At 39.0% G+C, this 21,340-nt stretch overlaps 1 protein-coding gene across 2 annotated transcripts in view; it reads left to right on the forward strand.

Moving 5' to 3' along the window:
* The first annotated feature begins 217 nt into the window (after nucleotides 1–217).
* Nucleotides 218–21,340, forward strand: part of ANGPT1 (angiopoietin 1) — a 208,414-nt gene continuing 187,291 nt past the window's right edge. For both annotated transcript variants that reach the window (XM_073330323.2, XM_073330324.1), the window contains exon 1: nucleotides 218–829. In XM_073330323.2, coding sequence (XP_073186424.1) covers nucleotides 533–829 — 297 coding nt within the window. In that variant the 5' untranslated portion in view covers nucleotides 218–532. The remainder of the gene's footprint in view (nucleotides 830–21,340) is intronic.

Below are 21,340 nucleotides of genomic sequence, written 5' to 3' on the forward strand. Positions count from 1 at the left end.
CAGTTATATGCAGTAGGGACCTGACAGCGATACGTGATTGAAGTCATGCATCTAGTCAGTTTGTAAGATGATCCCTCTGTACTGAGCCATCAACAGTCCTTAGCATAGGGGCGCACTCATACACACATTCCTGTCAAGTCATCTTGTGAAAGGCAGCCTGCTTCCAGCTTGGCTTGAATGTGCAACCTTAATAAAACTCTCTGAGGTCTGGGAGAAAATAGCAGTTCTGCAGCAGATAGTGTAGGGGAAAGAGACTGGGACATGCATATGCAGCTAACTAAGGAAGGCTACATGCTGGACTGTAACAGGGAGGAAACAATAAATCTTAGCTACTATGCAATAAATATTTCTAATTTTAACTAAGGAAGCTATCATTATAGTGAAATAAAAACCATTTTAGCCAAAGCTGATATTTAAATACTCTTCTCCAATTCTCTTTCCAAAGATTTTTTTTTCTATAAAATAAAGAGCAAATTAAAAGACAGAGGAGGTAAAAGTTTCTATAAGAGCAGGAAAGGAAAGTAGTAATAACATGACAATTTTTCTTTCTTTTGCTTTCCTGGCTGCTCTTCTGGCTCACATAGGATGCAGTAACCAGCGCCGGGGTCCAGAAACCACTGGTAGAAGATACAACCGGATTCAGCATGGGCAGTGCACCTATACTTTCATTCTTCCAGAACAAGACGGGAACTGTCGTGAAAGCACGACAGACCAATACAACACAAATGCTCTTCAGAGAGATGCTCCTCACGTGGAACAGGATTTCTCTTCCCAGAAACTGCAACATCTGGAACATGTGATGGAAAATTACACACAGTGGCTGCAAAAAGTAAGAGTTTCCCTTTCAAATTCTCATTGAACTGATTATTTATCGTGCTTCCCTGTGTTGTTCACAGTTTGCATGTCTTTCTCTGAGAACTGAGATAATGTGGATTTGTCTATTTCCACGTTATACATGGTGAGAAATGTTGCAGCTAGAACTCACCCTTTCTTCTTTGGGCTTGCTTTTGGGAGCAAAACTTTCTTCACATTGCTGGGATATGCATCTTTTTTAAAGCGTGATCCCAGGGGACTGAGAATGTTTTGAAAGCCACAGTGTATAATTATCCTTCAGAGACTTCTAATGATGGAACACTTTTCATTAAGTATTCTCATAACCTCTATTTATAGTTCTGGGCTTCAGATCAGATGTCATGAAGGATACCTGGTACCCACCGCAAATGTGTGCACTTTTAAAGAAATACTAACACGACTGCCTGAATGTGATTAATAATTTGAAGGCAATGTAATAAGAATATTATTATTCTCCCCAAAACATATTCAGTTGTACTACCACAGTCAGCTAATTAGTAAAAAGCAACAATATAATATTTTTAAAAAATCAAGTATGACTTTTTAAAATGTATGGATTACATTGGACATAAAATAGTCTATATAAAATAGTACTGAAGGAATATCAGGAGCTTTTCTGAGTAATACAAAAATAAATTCTTTTTAGTAATTTGTGCTAAAAGTGTAAACTTTCAAATGAACTTTTTTGTAGTTAAAATATAATTTGGGGCTTTGGTCCTGCAAAGACTGATGCAGGTGAATAACTTTACTCATATGGGTAATCCCATTGACTTCAATAGAACTACTCATGGGAGTAAAGTTACCTGTGGAAATCTTTGCAGGATCAAGCCCACAGCTTGGGAATGAGAATTGGCAGTGAGTTATAATCCTGCACAGCTGATAATTTCTATCAAAAACATATATTTTTCACTGTATTGGTGGACACACAGATATTACTGCTGTCCCTAAGACCTGCTTAATGTTACTTTGCCAAGACTCTGCAAGCCACTTAAACAATTGGTGAAATGTTTAATCAGCTAAGACTGCACTTACAAAATTGTCTACATCTTTTGTATTCCATGAGTTACATGTTTCAGTTGTAATAAGAGTTCACATTTAGAACAAATACTGGATATGCAATAAAAATGCATATTAGTGTAATTGTTGATAGCTGTATCATTTACAATTCAAATCCCTGTCAGCCACTGCAGAAAAGATTTAATGCCTTTTGTTTACAGTTCTGTAGTTAGTGTGCTTATTTTCTTATCGATTGAACTGTAGTTACTATGTGTTTGGTGCTAACAATATAAGGATGATTATGTGCAGTAAACTCATGTGTAAAAGAAAATATACATAATAAGATAAACCCAGTTATGTATCTTTCACTTTTTATTTCAGTCTTTCTTTCTTTAAACTGTACATGGAATTCTTTAGAAAGATGAAAGATTAGAACTGGAGGCTTGTCTCTTTCTAGAGTGTAAGATTTCTCATTCAGTTATCACTCTACCTTTCAAAGCAAACGCTATGGAAAGGAGAAATGTCGTCTGTGTTCCCGCACGCATGATTTTACTTGAGCAACTGCCTGCTGAATCATGCTTATGAGATTGTTACTGATTCTGCATTTGTCCACTAGGGACTGAACTAAGATCACTGTTTCACTTGTGCCTTGAACAAGAAGAAAAATCTATTAGAGTATAAGCTTTCGTGGGCTACAGACCACTTCATCGGATGCATAGGTGAAGTGAGCTGTCGCCCACTAAAGCTTATGCTCTAATAAATTTGTTAGTCTCTAAGGTGCCACAAGTCCTCCTGTTCTCTTTGCAGATACAGACTAACACGGCTGCTACTCTGAAACCTGTCAAGAAGAAAAATGAGTCTCTAGAGTTTTAAAGTCTGAATTAGAGCTAGTATTCACATTTTAGGGGGAGATGGATTAACAGGTAGATAGTCAGTGTAAATGTTACATTTGAGGTCTGTGCACTTTGTCAATGATCAGAACTTGGGCTGCAGGTGAAGCCTTCGCCACAGTTTACACAATACATGCAGCAGTGAGCACTTATCTGCATGTGTCAGTTTTCCACTAGAATGAAAGGGCCTGTTTCTCATTGTGAAGGCAAATGAATCTGACCTGACTACATTATTACAACTCTGAACATTGAATTTGCTTTGTTGCTGCTGCCATTGCAGGGCATTTCAGCAATAACTCATCTCCCTTTCAAAACAAGGAGCATATAAAAAAACCCTCAGTTCTATCTCCCCTAATGATTTTCCCCTGAATTTGTAATGTAAGATGTAGTTAATATATTATTTGTCCAATGTTTTCTAATGCACCTGCCATGAACATGGTAAATGAGAAATATTAGTAGTTATATGGCTATGACCCAAATCATGCAATTATAATCATTAGAAAATATATGTAGAACTGAGCATTTATATCTTGACTTATGTAAAAGAAATGTGTTCATTACTCTACAAAGTAATATATAACATTCATTAAACTGTGTATAGGCAATGTTTGCCAGAACACTGTATTTGTAATAGAATATATACAAAACACTAACTTGGTCATTTTGGAAGACAGATTGCTAGCAATATTTAATATAAAAAGAATTCAGTATACATTGTTTAATTAGTAAGTGGGTGCTTTTAGTTTATCTAATCAAGAATAAATGCATTTTTATCTTTTTTTTTTAAAATTAGCAGATTTCTGAAAACAAAATAAATCTTAGAAAAACTTTCTTGCAATGAACCGCCAGTTCAAATCTAGCTGAAAATGCCCTTGCCTGGAGAGCTAACTACAGGCAATTAAGTTTCAGCATTGTCCAATGGAATTTACATATGTATTGTTAGCGTTACTGTGATTCATTGGCAATCCAAGGATGCAGCAAAATGCTCTCCATAGAAATTACCAAGAAGATAGCTTGGTAAACATTTTCAGAGGTTTTCTTAGAACTGTTTATTTAAATACTGGATAACGTTCGTCATTGTGTAAGCTTGGGTTTCATTTCTGCGATATGTTTATTTTAATAGTTGAAAACAGACAGTGCATGTCATTTTTTTTTTCTGACAGTAACTGGCTGGCACACTTGGTATTGAACTATTCAGTACTTAATGATGGTATTTAAATATTCTCAAAGGAGTCACATGAAATTTTATCTTGGTAATCTACTCAGGAAATATTTTTCATAGTCAACTAGTGTGAATTTATGGTATTGATGGGATAAGAATACATTCAGAATGGCTGCAGATTTACGTGTATGGAATCCATTTAGAAGTCACTGTGCATAATAGTGGTAATAGCTTTGAGTGGGTGAAGCTTGGCACCATAAACAGTGTATATATCTTCTTTGTTCTCTCACTTAAACTATTTTATAGTATGTTGAAACGGCATATTTGATCATTATACATTATAAAATTCTAATGCCAAATTATAGCCTTGGATTTAAAGGTCAATCAAAATCTTTCTAACCTACCAAGACCCAAATTCATGATTTTGTCTTTCTCTTACAACTGTTGATTAACCCCACCTAAAGCAGATGCAGGGAACTTCTTCTTTCATTTCTCTCATTTATTAGTGTTGTCATCATCTGTAGTGGAGGCATGCTGAACTTGGGCCCTAGCAAGTAAGTAGCAGAAGAAAGAATCTGCAACTATATTATCTTAGTATGTATTTATTTAAAATCTACTCTCTTTATTTAAAGACTATCCTTACTGTATGTCTGGCCAGTTATTTGTACAAGGCAATTGCTATCCTCACAGTTCATCATAACATTTTCCAACAGCTTCTGAGCAATGTGCTCAGATTTTAAGTGCCTTTCCTACAGTGTGAAAAGAGGTTGGCTTTTAGGTGTGGCCTTATAGGACAAGTAGAGGAGGCTGACTTTTGAGAAAGTGGCCTTATTTGCAATTTACATGTAGCCAGATTACCTTTAAAGGGCTCAGCTAAGGTTGCCACCTGTCCTGTTTTCCCAGGTAACTTTTTTGTGGTAGCTGTCCTGAGAAATCTGTCCTGTTTTTTTTTTGTACCTCAGAGGTGGCAACCATAAATGCAGCATGCTCTCCTCTGTCCCCATGCCCATACACCGTGGCCGTCAAGATCCACTTTCCATCATGGAAAGGTGGAGTTATGGCTCCATATGCTCTCTGTCCCTCTCTGCTCTCTTTGGGGCATTGTGCACTGCCAGTAATGTGTTAGTAACCCTGCACTTCCCTGAATGCACCAGCTGGAATTCCATTTGGCCCGCCTATGGGGTACTCAAAAGTGGAGGAGGCTCCTTATACACTGACCCTGCAGTGCAGACATTCAAGGGCCAATCAACATCTAACACTAGGAGCACAATGTCTTAAAAGCTGGTGAATTGACTGAGAAAATGTGTACTACCGTGCAATGGCTATCTTAAGTATAAGGACAGAAATGCGAGTCATGGCTATTGTTGTGACTTACCTATGAATCCCATTTTCCCAGGTATCCACAAAGATTCCTGAGATCCCTGGGGTTTGCCTTAGCTGAAGTCTTGGGCAAGTAAACAATGTGGTTCTTTCATTTTGCAATTTAAATGCTATAAGAGTGTACTTGCATATGCTTCAGGCATTTGATACAATAAAAAGTATTCCTCTTAAACAAGATTTCTATGTTTTGGGAAGACATTTACTTATGAGATTTTTCAGCACCCTTCTGATGTTTGTTTAATGTGGAACTTTTAAATGGTAACCTGTTTATGTGCAAAAGGTAAAGCTGTATCCTGCAAAAATGTACATTTTACTCATGTGAGTAGTGGGTTCTGCTTCAGTTATTCATGTGCCTAAATGTTTATAGGATCATTCCTTAACAGTTCTGAATGTGCATCATCCCTGGTGAAGTGACTCAACTACTAATTTTCACAGGAGCAGAGCAGGCGCTTTATGGACAGATTCTCTCACCCTTAGTATTGTGTTAATAGGTCCATAGGGTGAAGTCCTGGTCCAACTGAAGTCAATGGCAAAATTCCCATTGACTTCAGTGAAGTCAGGATTTCACCTTTAGTTCCATTGAAATCAATAGGATTACTTGCATAGTAAGGTTCTATGCAGTGGAAGTAGGGATTTTAGGAATCTGGCCCTTAAAGAGCAACAACAACTATCTGGAAACAAATCTGTTCTATTTGTGTCCAAAAATAAAACTGGCTTTTTTACACTTCAAAAAATATATTTTTCTTGCATTCATATGCCTGCATTTTGTTAAGAGCTTCATACATTCAAATTCCTGTAACCCCTAGAGATGCATGGAGGTACCCACAAGAAAGACATAGGACCTCAAACATGGAAATGTCTGAGAACTGCTAAGTATTGTGGAGTTATATATTTAGCAATATTAAAAAACAAACAAACAGAATAGTAAAGTTCAAGCCAGTCTCTCTTTTTTGCCACATTTTTCTAGCAAATGACTTTTTAAAATAGTTCCCCGGCTTTGATAGAAAGCTGTGTCACACTGTGCAATGTAACCTAAATGTATGTATTTTCATTAATAACAGCTGTAGTTAGGAACTTTGGTAATAATAAAGCATTAAAAGTATTGGTCATCCTTAAAAATGTCCCACCAACTTTCCCTTTGGTAGATCTCGCCTGCTTGGTATATTTTAAAAATCATATAGCGATATAACATAAGGCCACATGATATTTCAGATGCTCTGAGCATTCACAGTTGCCATTGACTTTAATACCTGCTGCAGGCGGGCTGAACCTTTGACAGGCTTGTGTGCCTCAGAAAAAGGGCTAGTCCATGTGAGAAAAGGATAGGACTGGATGTCAGCAGATTTAGTTTCCATTTCTGGTGATCTTAGGCAAGTCAAGGTCTGTAACCTCTTCATGTTTCCCCACCTGTAAAATGGATATAATGATACTTCCCTACTTTCTAAGGGTGATAGGAGACTTAATTCATGAATATTTGTAAGGACTTTTGAGATTATAGCACTATTAGCAGTATTGCTTATTAGAAAGATGTGTCTAGTGTTTACTGAAAATGATCATTTGAGATTAGGAATTTTTTGGAGGGGAAAATAATTAACATTATGTTCACTGCAAACAAATAAGAATTAAAATCTGTGTCTGATTCTGTAACACTGAATTAGATTATCAGTATGTTCTACAGGTAAACCTTGATTAAATGGCCTCTGGTTAATGTGTCCCTGCTGTCTCTGCAAGCAGGGGTGCTGAAACAATTTGTATATTGCGGGTGCTAAGAGCCAATGATCCAAACTGTAAACGCTGTTTATGATGGAAACCACTTCAAGATAGGGGGTGCGGCAGTACCCACAGCACCCCTAGTTCCAGCACCTATGTCTGCAGGAGTAATCTTCAGCCCTCTGGAGACCTAACCCCTGGAGAGCTGTTGCCCGCTCCTTCCTGTACAGCATGTATGTGTTGTGGGAGGGGAACAGAAACATAGTTTAACCTTGCAAAGTTTAGGTGCTCCACAGATCTTGAACTTCCAAGTTCTCCAACCTGCTACTCTGAAAGTTTTGAATGTACTTTAAAATCTTCAGATAATTGGGATTCACCTATATACTTTATCAAAGGGTAAATCCTGAAGCACATTTAGATCAGCTTGTTATTAGCCACGAAATCTACAATCCAGCATGGTTCGATGTATTTTTCTGTGCTTGCAAATCATCAACCAAAGTAAGATGCTAGTAAATAAAAACTGATAGAAACTTTTTAAAATAACATCACAGTCTTTAGCAATGTCATGAACCTGATCCTCAGGAGCAACAGCTTAATCTGAAATAGGCATTTTGGATTGAAAGCCTTCCCAGTGGGATGAGGTTTTCACTCTTGTTCAAGAGGTTAAGAGTTGATCAGGAAAAGGAAATTGAAATAGTATCACATTTCTTAGGAGGTTTTTCTTATGAAACATCTTGTTATTTTAAAACAAGGTTTTTCTTCTGTAACCTGATGTACATATTTTAGGAAGTATTATGAAACATCAGGGTGGCTTTTATACAAGGGTGACAGATTCATTAGAAATAAAATGCCATAGACAAATGTACATTTACACTGCTGTACCATTTTTCATTATTGTTATTGCATAAGGATCAAACTTTGCTAAGATAATGTTAGCCTTTTCAAAACAACTCATATTTTAAAAAAGGGAACAAAGAGGGCTACTACACAAAATATATATTGTAAAATATATAATTGTGCCATTAACGAAGTCTCTTCTGAACACTTCAGTCCATTAAAGGTAGCAATATCCTGAATAATCTGGGTAGATATTTAATTTTAACTGTATTTATGAGAAATTGCTCTTAACATGTGTTGCAGTGTCAAATTTCATGTCAACATTTTATTTGTATTCATTGTTTGTATGACAGTACTGTCTAGAGACCCCCAATCAGAGGGCCGTCTATATGAGAAAGTTGTGCTGGTTTAACTAAAGGTGTGATTTTAAATTGATTTTCAAAAGTTAAACTGGTAAAAAAGCTGTGTAGAAACTTATTCTGGTTTAAACCAGACATTCTTCTGGTTTATCTTAAGTCAATTGGGAATCACTTTAAGTCAAACCAAAATAAGCCACTCCTAAATTGAAATGAGAGTATCTACCCAGGGGGATGCACTGGTTTAACTAATCTAGTTTAGCAACTGATTTAAGTTGAACTGGTGTAATTTTCTTGTGCACACAAAACCCAAGATTGGGGTCAGTGGGGAAAGATGCACAAGCCGCATTATTGCACATTTATTTAAATATATTTTGCTCCTGAAAACTGTTGGCCTATGAGAATTTTACAAACAGAGCTAGAGAAATTTTTTTAATTGAAACCTTGTTCATCAAAAAATGCAGGTTCAGCAACACTGAAACATTTTGCTAATTTTTTTTTATATTTAAAAAAAAAACAATTGGGGGGGGTTTAAAATGACTTTTTGTTTACAAATTTCCTTTCATTTTATTTTTGAACATTAAAAAAAACATTTTAAAATGCTTGATATCAAACTTTGTGAAATTTCCACGAAACAGAAAAATCCATTATTCACCCTGCTCTGTAAATGAAAGTAGCGAGGAGTACCAATATTCAAAGCTTTGGAGGTACGTAATTGAAACACATTGCTTGTGGGCTTGTGACAAGGTGAAAGGGTAAAAAATGCAAGACACTCCATGGACAAAAGGGGGCAGTGTTAGAAAACGCTGTGGATTTGTGTAAGTGGGAGATGAGTGTTTTGGTGAGTCACTTTGAAGGCCTGTAACAATTTCACCTCTTCATAACAATTTCATACCCCTCTCCCTTTCTTTTAGGGGCCAAAAATAAACCAAACTTCCAAATCTGACCATACTTGAACTTGGAAGAAGTTCTGACGTAGATCCAAACTCTGCGACTAACCCCTGTTTAAATAACAGGCCAAAGCAAAACTCTGGAAGAGCATTCCCCCTCACATACCCCTCAACACAACCCTTCCCACACACACCTGAGCTTTGCGGCGAAAATCTGCTTCTAAACTTTGTGGCTTAGCTCCAGTTCTACTTTTTATGCAGGCTTGACTGCTATTAATCACTTGTCATCTTGGCATTGGTTCTTTGGCTCAAAAATGTAATGGAAAAGTTGTTAGTAAGATGAGACCTTTGCATTTAGAATATGCATTAATCCTATCTGTTCTAGTTCTCTTTCTATACTGTCTATAAATTAAAAGCATGCCTTTCATGTAGCCCATTTCATATTACAAATGGGTGCAGATACTCTAATTCTTTATGGAAAAAATACTAAAACCTTGTGCTCTCCATTCCTTGGTATGCAGTTGTGCATATAAAGCTGTGGTCATGTCCCAAATGAACTAGATGTTGTGTACAATTTTTGTGATTCACATCTTCTTTACAGAATGGAGCTCAAGTTAATGCAAATGTGTATGTGTTTCCTGAGGGTACTTGGCATAAAATACTTTTAAATATTTTTTGGTATTTGCTTTTTAGTTGTTGGAATCAGATTTTGTCATTTGTCAGATTGTCTGACTGTTTACAAATAATGACAAATAATGTCAGCAAATCTATGGCACTGTGGAAGTGCAATGGAAGGTGAAATGGGGAGAAAAACTGACCAGGATATTTTGGTCCTTCCTGATAGCACATTTTCTTTAAGATTTCAACACTGGCAGCCAGATGGGAGCCAATTTAGCTGAGTACTAAACAATTTGGAAAATTGGTCCCAGCAACAACACTTCTATGTGCTGTGTGTTGTTATGGGACCCCCCTGCCAAACCTCCAACAAGGCCAGTGTTTAATTTGTAATGAAAGAGGTGCCAGGGCTCAAGCAATTAGGTGCTATGGCATAACTGATGCAGCAAACCCAGAAGTGCTGGGGCTATGAACTGCCAAGCCTAGAAGTGCCGGGGATCAGCCCTGGTAAGCCCTGGCACAAATTAAGCCCTGATCAAGGGTTTCCTATGTGAAAGGGTTTTTTCTTGTAAGATATTATCAGCATTATGGTAGGAGATGTATTTTCACAGGGCCTGAGGGGGATAACATTGTAGGATGGCCATTCTTCTCACAGAGCCTCCTTCTGCCCACATCATAGTTCTGAACCTGCAGAGGGAACTTCCATGAGTGTCAGGAAGACAGTGCTGATGCCATTTCAAAGCCTCTATTCACCCATTCGGGGCATAATGGCCAATTACATGATTTAGGGCCCGGGTCCTGCAAAATGGCGCTGGATTGAGGGCCCATGGTCTTCAAAGTGGAACTGGTGCTTGCCCTAAATGGGTAAATTTATTTGATTATTTTGAGATGTACTTTAAGTCTTGACCTTTAGGATATTCCAGATCCATGGAACACATTTTAACAACCTAAAATGTCATAGGAATAACTTTGTGCAGTCTCCAAACCAGCTTTTTAATTTGCCCTTTGGGTAGGTAGCGAGGGGAGGTGAGGTACCTGTTTCCCCTTTGGTTCATGTTATTTATGAATGCTCTAAAATTGTCAGCCAACGTGTAGAAAAGTTATCTTCTTTCCTGAAATACCATGTCATCATTAAATACTGCCTTACCCAAAGTAGTAGTAGAGAGCAGTTGTCTGTGGATATCAGTTCACTCTTCACAATGTAGAAATGGAGCCTCTTGAACGAGGGCATTGATTACATTCCAATATAGTGAAAGGCTTTCATTTACTAGGAGACTATCCTTTTTCTAAGTGGAGATATAAAGTGGGGAAAAATCAAAGTAATTGCTGTTAAAATGTGATTCTATAGTATTAAAAAATGTTTCTATCTTTGAATGGGTTTTCCTGCGATTGGAGGAAACTTCAGGTTAGGTTAAATCAATTATCTCCTCTGTTTAAATGTTGATTTTTAGTTTCCTATGTGGATAGCTCTGGGTAGCTATAGCAACAAACTTTTCTCTTATAAGATAACTCTCATGCAAAGGACTTTTGCAAAGGGAAAAAAAAGCTGCCTTACAAATCAGTTAGTTGTTTTAAATTCTCTCACCAGCTCAGTACTTGGGTAACATTTTCCTGATATCTGCTGGGAGAGCAATACAGCGGTGCATAGACAATCCAGGAAGTTTTTGGAAAGCGTAGGGGACAATTTCCTGGTGCAAGTGCTAGAGGAGCCAACTGGGGGGGGGGGGGGGGAGCTTTTCTTGACCTGCTGCTCACATCTGAACTCTAGGGTACAGATGTGGGGACCTGCATGAAAAACCTCCTAAGCTTATCTTTACCAGTTTAGGTCAAAACTTCCCCAAGGTACAAAATATTCCACCCGTCGTCCTTGAATTGGCCGCTACCACCACCAAACTAATACTGGTTACTGGGGAAGAGCTGTTTGGACGCGTCTTTCCCCCCAAAATACTTCCCAAAATCTTGCACCCCACTTCCTGGACAAGGTTTGGTAAAAAGCCTCACCGATTTGCCTAGGCGACTACAGACCCAGACCCTTGGATCTTAAGAACAATGAACAATCCTCCCAACACTTGCACCCCCCCTTTCCTGGGAAATGTTGGATAAAAAGCCTCACCAATTTGCACAGGTGACCACAGACCCAAACCCTTGGATCTGAGAACAATGAAAAAGCATTCAGTTTCTTACAAGAAGACTTTTAATAAAAATAGAAGTAAATAGAAATAAAGAAATCCCCCCCTGTTAAATCAGGATGGTAGATATCTTACAGGGTAATTAGATTCAAAAACATAGAGAACCCCTCTAGGCAAAACCTTAAGTTACAAAAAAGATACACAGACAGAATTAGTTATTCTATTCAGCACAATTCTTTTCTCAGCCATTTAAAGAAATCATAATCTAACACATGCCTAGCTAGATTACTTACTAAAAGTTCTAAGACTCCATTCCTGGTCTATCCCCGGCAGGAAAAACAGCATATAGACAGACACACAGACCCTTTGTTTCTCTCCCTCCTCCCAGCTTTTGAAAGTATCTTGTCTCCTCATTGGTCATTTTGGTCAGGTGCCAGCGAGGTTACCTTTAGCTTCTTAACCCTTTACAGGTGAGAGGAGCTTTCCCCTGGCCAGGAGGGATTTCAAAGGGGTTTACCCTTCCCTTTATATTTATGACAAGGAGGATCCTGGTAACTACAGGCCAGGCAGCCTCACCTCAGTCCCCGGAAAAATCATGGAGCAGGTCCTCAAAGAATCAATCCTGAAGCACTTACATAAGAGGAAAGTGATCAGGAACAGTCAGCATGGATTCACCAAGGGAAAGTCATGCCTGACTAATCTAATCGCCTTCTATGATGAGATTACTGGTTCTGTGGATGAAGGGAAAGCAGTGGATGTATTGTTTCTTGACTTTAGCAAAGCTTTTGACACGGTCTCCCACAGTATTCTTGTCAGCAAGTTAAAGAAGTATGGGTTGGATGAATGGACTATAAGGTGGATAGAAAGTTGGCTAGATTGTCGGGCTCAACGGGTAGTGATCAATGGCTCCATGTCTAGTTGGCAGCCGGTGTCAAGTGGAGTGCCCCAAGGGTCGGTCCTAGGGCCAGTTTTGTTCAATATTTTCATAAATGATCTGGAGGATGGTGTGGATTGCACTCTCAGCAAATTTGCGGATGATACTAAACTGGGAGGAGTGGTAGATACGCTGGAGGGCAGGGATAGGATACAGAGGGACCTAGACAAATTGGAGGATTGGGCCAAAAGAAATCTGATGAAGTTCAATAAGGATAAGTGCAGGGTCCTGCACTTAGGACGGAAGAACCCAATGCACAGCTTCAGACTAGGGACCGAATGGCTAGGCAGCAGTTCTGCGGAAAAGGACCTAGGGGTGACAGTGGACGAGAAGCTGGATATGAGTCAGCGGTGTGCCCTTGTTGCCAAGAAGGCCAATGGCATTTTGGGATATATAAGTAGGGGCATAGTGAGCAGATCGAGGGACGTGATCGTCCCCCTCTATTCGACATTGGTGAGGCCTCATCTGGAGTACTGTGTCCAGTTTTGGGCCCCACACTACAAGAAGGATGTGGATAAATTGGAGAGAGTCCAGAGAAGGGCAACAAAAATGATTAGGGGTCTGCAACACATGACTTATGAGGAGAGGCTGAGGGAACTGGGATTGTTTAGTCTGCAGAAGAGAAGAATGAGGGGGGATTTGATAGCTGCTTTCAACAACCTGAGAGGTGGTTCCAGAGAGGATGGTTCTAGACTATTCTCAGTGGTAGAAGAGGACAGGACAAGGAGTAATGGTCTCAAGTTGCAGTGGGGGAGGTTTAGGTTGGATATTAGGAAAAACTTTTTCACTAGGAGGGTGGTGAAACACTGGAATGCGTTACCTAGGGAGGTGGTAGAATCTCCTTCCTTAGAAGTTTTTAAGGTCAGGCTTGACAAAGCCCTGGCTGGGATGATTTAATTGGGGATTGGTCCTGCTTTGAGCAGGGGGTTGGACTAGATGACCTCCTGAGGTCCCTTCCAACCCTGATAGTCTATGATTCTATGAACAGTGAAAGGAGATGAGTTAAATTAATAGATATACCAAGCCAAAGTTTTCCTGCAATGTATCATTTGCTTTTGGCCAAAAGTTTTAAACCTAGCAGCCCAGACTTAGGCTCTTCATAAGTAAGAATTTCAAAAGTGAATAGTGGTTCTGAGTGTGTCAATTTCTGAGTGCCCAATTTGGGACATTTTAAAGGGGTCTGATTTTTGAGAGGGCGGGTGCTATTCTTTTTGAAAATGAGGCCCTCTACGGTGTCTCAGTTTAAACATGCAAAATCACTAATGGCTGTTAAAAATCATGGCTTTATTTCAACACCTAAATAAAAGTGGCCTTATTTTCATAAGAGTTAGGCAGCTATCAAAGGCCATGGGAGCTGGAGTTGCCTTTGAAAAAAATCAAGCTACTTTTACCTTTGTGTTGATACCTATGAGTGGATTTAGACAGGTTTGAAAATGTTGGCTTTTTGTAAAGAATTTTTCTACTATTATCTGTAAAGTGCTGAGTCCATTTATGAGGGGGATAGTCAAATACTGCACGTTACTGTGCCAATTCAACAGGAAATTCCTGTGGCCTGCTGGGCCACACAAGCCTCAGCTGGCCAGCCCATTAAAGGGCAAACCCCTGCACACAATGCCTCCAGCAGGAAGTTGAGGAGCTACTTGGAAGGGAAGAGAGCTCAAAGAAATGACCTCATCCTCTCTATTTTAAAGCCATTCCTCTATGTGCCTTGTGCAAGAACTGTAAATCCCACAGGATTTTCTGCAGCCCTTGGATCATCATTCTCTGTGTGGCTTACCAGTGTGGAGGGGAATCGGAAAGAGACATTCCCACATCACTGGTCTGCTGCTAATAGAAAAGGTGTTTCCTCCATCAATGATCTGCTAAAGAGGCTTCCCAGTGGCCAATCTTCTTCATCAGTCTGGCTGTCAGCTCTACAACTATCAGCCAGGGAGATCTTAATTCAGGCTGTAGCCCTTCAGATTTATTCTCTGAATGACACATACAGACAGCCTGCCGGGCGAGGGGAGGAGGTGGCATTTCCCATATTGGGAATTTTGGCAGACTTGCTGAACATATGTAATAAGTTCCCTGATGTCATTCCAATGATGCCAGTAGAGGACAGTAATAAGGGACGGTGTAACACCATTTCAAGCATCACATGGCTGCTACTAATTACCCAGAGAGATGTGTGAAATGTTCACAGTGTCACTTGATACATTTTCATGGCTTGAGGATTTTCTTTCATTTCATTACAAATGCAAAAATTAGCCTGTAATTTGTCTAATTTGTAACTTGTACCAATCTGTCCGGTCTTGCAGACAATAACAAAGGTTAGACACAGGTGACATAACAATATTCAATTAAGTGTGGCTCAAGTTTCCAGCTAGAGATATTCATGCCATGCTCTCTGGGAAAATAATCAAAAGAGTCGGCCTTCCCAATTTGGTATTTCCTAATTCCACCAGCTATGAAAGATAATATATTACAAAACTGAGACACAATGAAGTATGTACTTGACATCAACACCACTTTCTCAGATGATCTTGTGTTTGCCTGGAACACAAAGACAAGCAATATCTAACCATCCATACCACTGGAGCACATGATGAATGACCTGTTTTTTTTAGGATCCTTCAAGGTATTATTATTTTTTAACATACTGAGGTAGCACCTAAAGACCTCAACCAACTATTGTCCCAGTGTGCTAGACACTGTACAAACATATAATAAATCATAGTCTCTGCCCCAAAGAGTTTACAGTCTAAAGGACAAGATGTAAGAAGCAGATGAAGAACACAGAGTGGCCTGAGCTGGTTTGTGGAGATTCAGAGATGCCAAGGCCAGAAGGGACTCATCTAGTCTGACCCTCTATAACACAGACCATAGAACTTCCCCAAAAATAATTCCTAGAGCTACATGTCTTTTAGAAAAACATCCAGTCTTGATTTAAAAATTGACAGTGATGGAGACGCCAAAATGACCATTGGTAAGTTGTTCCAGTGGACAACAAGTAGATGTAATAGGATGTACGGAATTCTGAGCTAGTCAGAGGTAGCTCCCCACCTGCCTAGCCTTTATCAGAATGTACATTACTATATGTATCATGGCACAGGTGAGTTTGAAAAATGACTTGAATGAGAATAAAGTGGTGATTTTGACAGGGAGCTTTTCCCACTCGTAAAGGGCAGCATGGAAGAAATTGCGCAAATGTTTGTCAGAGATTTGGAGAATCAGGTAACCTAGGCTGGAATCAGTGGCAGAGAGAAAGCAGGAGACGACCTTGTGATAAGATAATAGGTTGGATTGATAGGAAGGGACTAACCTATGGAGGGCTTCAAAGTAAGGACAAGGAGCTTGAAGTTGATGGTGGAAGAGGGGGAGCTAATGGAAGGATTTAGAACTGGTGAAAGTTGTTGTGATTTATTTCCTAAATTTGTTTTCTGCCCTACTAAATACCCTGTTTAAGGTATAAGGAAATAAATTAGGCACAGAGTAGATCTGCGGTGTGGTAAAAGAACCCCGAGTGCAGTGACAGAAGAGTCGGAGCAAAATATTCAGGTGTGTAACAGAACAATCCCAGTGCCTGCCTCACTCTGTTCTTGCAGAAATATAGCTAGAGCCCATTTATGGGCTGAGTCATTTTACAAATGCTCTAGTAGCTCCAAATCTGAGCAGGACTACAGTCTATTTAAAAAGAAAATTAGGAACTTTGGGGAATTTTTTTCTCAAACATAGAACCATTTTGAATAAAAATAGACCAGTTTTTCAGCAGAAAGAGTGTTTCCAGGTGAAAATATTTGGGGGCAAAGTAATCTTTGCAGCGAAAATATACACAGATATGTATTTGTATGTTTACAATGAGAACAGTGGCCATTTTTCCAAATTTCTGGCAAAGCCAGAAATTCAGAGGAACAAAATCCCTCAGATGAAATGAAATTCACATTTAATAACTTGAAAAAAGTTCACTGCTTTTGTACAGCTCTAGTGTTCCCCTTGTCAGGATAAAGAACACCATTTGTGATAGCACATAGTTCATGGACTGTTAATATGTTTATTTCTGCTAACCAAGCATGTCACTGCCCCATGTGATATTGCTTCCCTGTCCACTTCCAGTTAAACTAATGGAATCTAGAAGAGTCAAAATTCAATTCTGGTTTTTTTACAAGCAGATAATTCTTAAAAAGCACATAATTTACAAGCAGATAATTTAGCAACGACCTTCCAGAGTTTGTGGAGACTAAGAAGGCCAGCAGCTGTAGGAGGTGCATTTGGGCTGAATAGGGCTCCTTCAGTTTGTTTGTTTTCACCAATATATAGGGGTTCAATGTTCAAGAGTGCCAGGTGCCTCCTGTTGAGTGGAGGATGCGTAGCACTTCACAGCAGGCTTGGTCTATATATAACAGATTGCTCACAGTACTTGTATGTGATAACAACTGTGCCTCACTATAACAAGACTGCAAATTGTTCAGTATCATCAGCTATGAGAGACATTTCAGTATTGCTGAGTTTTTATTAGGGTTGAACTGAGAGGAAATGGAGGGTTCCACAAGTATCTGGTGTTTAGATCCCGTGACATTAATGTGCTTAGCAGGTTGTACCCAACCCAAGTTCTGTAGCAGGACATGGTGACATACTCCCAGCGGAATAAAGCCAAAGTATTTCAATGAGTCAAAATCCATGGAATTTCAGTTTCTTACATAATTCACATCGGAGATAACTTGACCCAAATATCTATACTCCTAATGCGTTCCAACCATGTTGGTACATACTGTTCTTACCACTTTGCCTCTAAGAACAGTTTTAAAGGCGGTTTGTTTTCTACACATCCAGTGGATACTTTTTAAAACACATCCACATGTGCCAAGAAAAAAAGAGCTGTAAAATTTAACACTGAGAGAAATGGAGGAATTGCTGTGAAATCCAAACCTTTACAGCTAGCTTTATTGCATTAATTTTAGTATTAACCAGACACCCCCAAAAAGCAGCAGCTCTTACCTTTATAAACTTTTTGGAGACTTTAAGCGTTTTTGCCCTTTCACTGCAACCCTCACTCCCCCAAATTAAAAAAAAAAACTGTATTGTGATCTCTAGAATGAGAAAGCATGTTGCTAGATTCAGTATTGCAAATAAACACTTTGCACTCCCACGCATCTTGGAAACATTTAGTAACTTAGCCCTCTGACCCTCTGGGGTATTTCACAAAAACAGAATTGAGAAAGACTGAAAATGTCTTTGTCACTGTGGTACAAATATAACAACATGACATGCATGTTTTAGAAATTATGTGAAGTATGGTACATTTTTTTGTAGATTTCAAAGGGCACTTTACCATGGTCATTCACTATATTGTTGCCAAAAATCATGCTGAAGATATGAAATTTATGAACAAAAATCTCTTGTCCTGAGTCACTAAAGTTTTCTTTGTTCTTTATCTCTGACCAGTAAGTTAACATGCTGAGAAATTAGAAATATGTTTTAGAACAAATATCCTATTTTAAATTCTTGCTAAGCTCCAAACTGGATTTCCTCAGTCTTAGATATGGCAGTGTGGTTTTGAATGTTGTCATGTTTTCACTCCCACTATAAAGTAATTCTGAAAGGGTACAAGAAAGTTGCAGTGAGACTATTTTTAGAATATTATATGCATTGCAGTACAAGCTTTCTATTTTACAGACCACTTTCCACCATAAATCAGAATGATTTTTATGCATTCATATCAGAAAGGTAGCTGCTTTTGGATTTTTTCTAAAACTTTGAATAGAGTTGGTACTTTATAAGGTGTTCCTACTAGGAAAGCTTCTGAGAACCTTAATAAAAAAGTACAACTGGGGGGAAAAAAAAGAATTTCCTTTAGCAATATGGCCCAAACCAAATCTTAGAGCCAGTCTAAAAATCATTAACTCGTCATCCTTAAATAACCCCCTGACAAACTCTCAAACTGAAAAGGAAATAAAAATGTCGTAAGTCTCACCAAGAAGGATGACACTGGCAAACCCTGGTGTATTTAAGACATGATCCTGCTCACAATGAATCTGCGGCAAAACTCCTGTTGGCTTCAGCTGGGTCTGGACCACAGAGAAGGAAGCATTCCAAAATTGCGGACCTTTAATGAAGATGATCCCACCTGTACTGCTTTCTGGAGTGTATCATGGGATGGCAAGTAGTTCCAATCCTACTTTTTTTCAAGTGCTATCCCTTTAAACCCAGACCCTTTAATATCCCTGTGTCCTACAGTAAAGGAATGTCTTGGTATTGGAACTCAGTGCCGTTCAAATTAATCGATAGGACAGGAAATCCCCTGGTAGTAAGGAGGAATTTTAAAGGGCCAAGACTGAATATGGCAGGCTGCTAGCCGACAGTTCTGGATTCTGAAGTCCATCCACAGAACAGTACTACCTGGACACCACCAGTGTATGTGTTCCCACAGTCTTCTCTACAGCTGCACCGGTGTGTTTTAATAATACTCTATTGAGGCCATCGCAGAGTGAGAGAGGATAGTTCAGTCTCCATCCCTGTTCAGTTCTCTCCCAAAAATGCCCACAAGGTTTCCAGTTAATGACAGTTGCAGTGGCAGTTTTATAACATGGACACCTGTCTACTGAAAACTAGATTGTTTCTGACACTTACACCACAGTAAATTAGAAGTAACTTCACTGACTTCAGTGGAGTGACCGCAGTGTCGAGCTGCTGAAGCTGAAAAGAGAATCAAGCCCTATCTGTTAAATGCAAAAGTACACAGATAATAATGCAGCTTTTTCTCGACTTAGGAAACAAAGGCTTGTGCATACAGTGATAGCTTGTGTGTTCTGTGAACATCAGACCATTTTGAGGTTTAATTCAGATAACCATCCAAAAAGTCCATGCTTCTCCTAACCCTCGTTGGTCTTGAAAATGGGCTGCATTTTCTTATGAAAACAATCTTTCTTTAGAGATTTTCAGTATTTCCTCATTTTAGTCACATCAGAAATACCATAAAAGCAACTTTGCTTGTGATTTTTTTCAGTATTTCTGTTTCCTAACCCAGAAAACCCAGGCGGATCTGAGGAGCATATTATAATCCGGTTCCGGATGTGACCCATACCGCTGGCCGTCCACTAGATTGCAGTGAAGGCTCCCTTTCTGATGGATCCCCAAACACTTCAGATATCTGGAACCTGAATGGAGCTCAGCCAATAGAGAAGGCAAAAGGGCGGCATGGTCAAAATGGTGTCTGTAGCTTGACAAAGGTACATACAGGGAGTTCATAATCTCATTCAGAATTAATAATTGATACAGACAGATCCCCCAAATCTTCACATATGCACATAAACAAAATAAACCAGAATCTTTTCAACGTGAAAAACCTTTTGGATACCATTTTCTTTGAGATTTTAGAGAATATTTATGTTGGTTCTGATTGTACCTGGGCTTGTCTGGCCTCTCATGCTAAAGCTGGTCGGAAAAATGTTTGTTTTTTTCCTTCTAGAATATTCTAAAACATTTGTTATCATTGAAATTTTTCCCAGTAAATGCTGACTGAATATTTTCAGCAGCATGAGAGAAGTAGTCTTGCCAGGAAGCCTGACACGTAGAGAATGGAGACACGAGGCATTCAAATTGCAGTTCCCATGAGGCACCAGGACAACATTCTCAATAAGAAATTTTAGGGTTTTCAACTAAAACTTTACAGTTGTCAGGTTTTGGGGGGTTTTTTTGAGAAAGAGTCAAAAGCAGACACCTTTCATGGGAATTTTCATTTTGTTGAAAACCCAATTTTCCCTAAATAAAAAAATGTTTCAACAGAAAATTTTTGACCAGCCCTATTTCATTCCCACGTGGGTGAATGGACAATAACAGACTTGGACTTCAGTGAGCTATGACTCTCTAAACTCTATAGTACTAGGCCAATAACTGAGATTTTAAAGAGGGATGCACTGCACTGCTCTATACTTGGCCTCACTTTCCTGCCTTTTAGCTGGGAGTGTTTGCCTCTGTGTAGCTCTTTTTAGAGAGAAATATGCATATGGAATGTTGTTGATATAGAAAAGATTATGCAAACTATCCCTATTGAACTAAAGGCATCCAGTTCAGAGAGAACTATTTGTAACTTTTCATCCACTGCCCTGGTTCTTGTTTTAATTAAGAAAAATATTCTTTAGCTTATTTAGCTCATGTTAAAGGGAGAAATGCACCAGACTGCCTAAGAAAAGCCTCCCCTAACTGTGTGGAGAAATAAACAAGTAGATGAATGATGAGTGTGCAGTAATATATCGCAGCTCTGTTCAGTGCTGTTCTGAAAATGCATACTTGGACTTGTTGGAGAAAATCTGAAAATGAAGGGCCATATTCTGAACAAAATTGCATCGTATAAATCTGGAAAACTCATTAATTTGAGTAGAGATCCTCTGTGTTTACACCAGTATAATTCAGATTGGAACAGATGCAGTGTGGAAACTCCAGGACAAGAAGCAATGAATATCATCTTTCTGGCATCTTCTTCTTATGAACATGTCCCTTTTAATGCTTCATTCCAATCACAAAGCCATGCACGTTTTGCCTCTCTGTTTCCCCACTGCAAAAATGTTGACAAAAGAACCTAATGTGGGGGAGGCTTTCAAGCCAGGTACA

This window comes from Lepidochelys kempii, chromosome 2, assembly GCF_965140285.1.
Source record: "Lepidochelys kempii isolate rLepKem1 chromosome 2, rLepKem1.hap1, whole genome shotgun sequence".
NCBI lineage: Eukaryota > Metazoa > Chordata > Testudines > Cheloniidae > Lepidochelys > Lepidochelys kempii.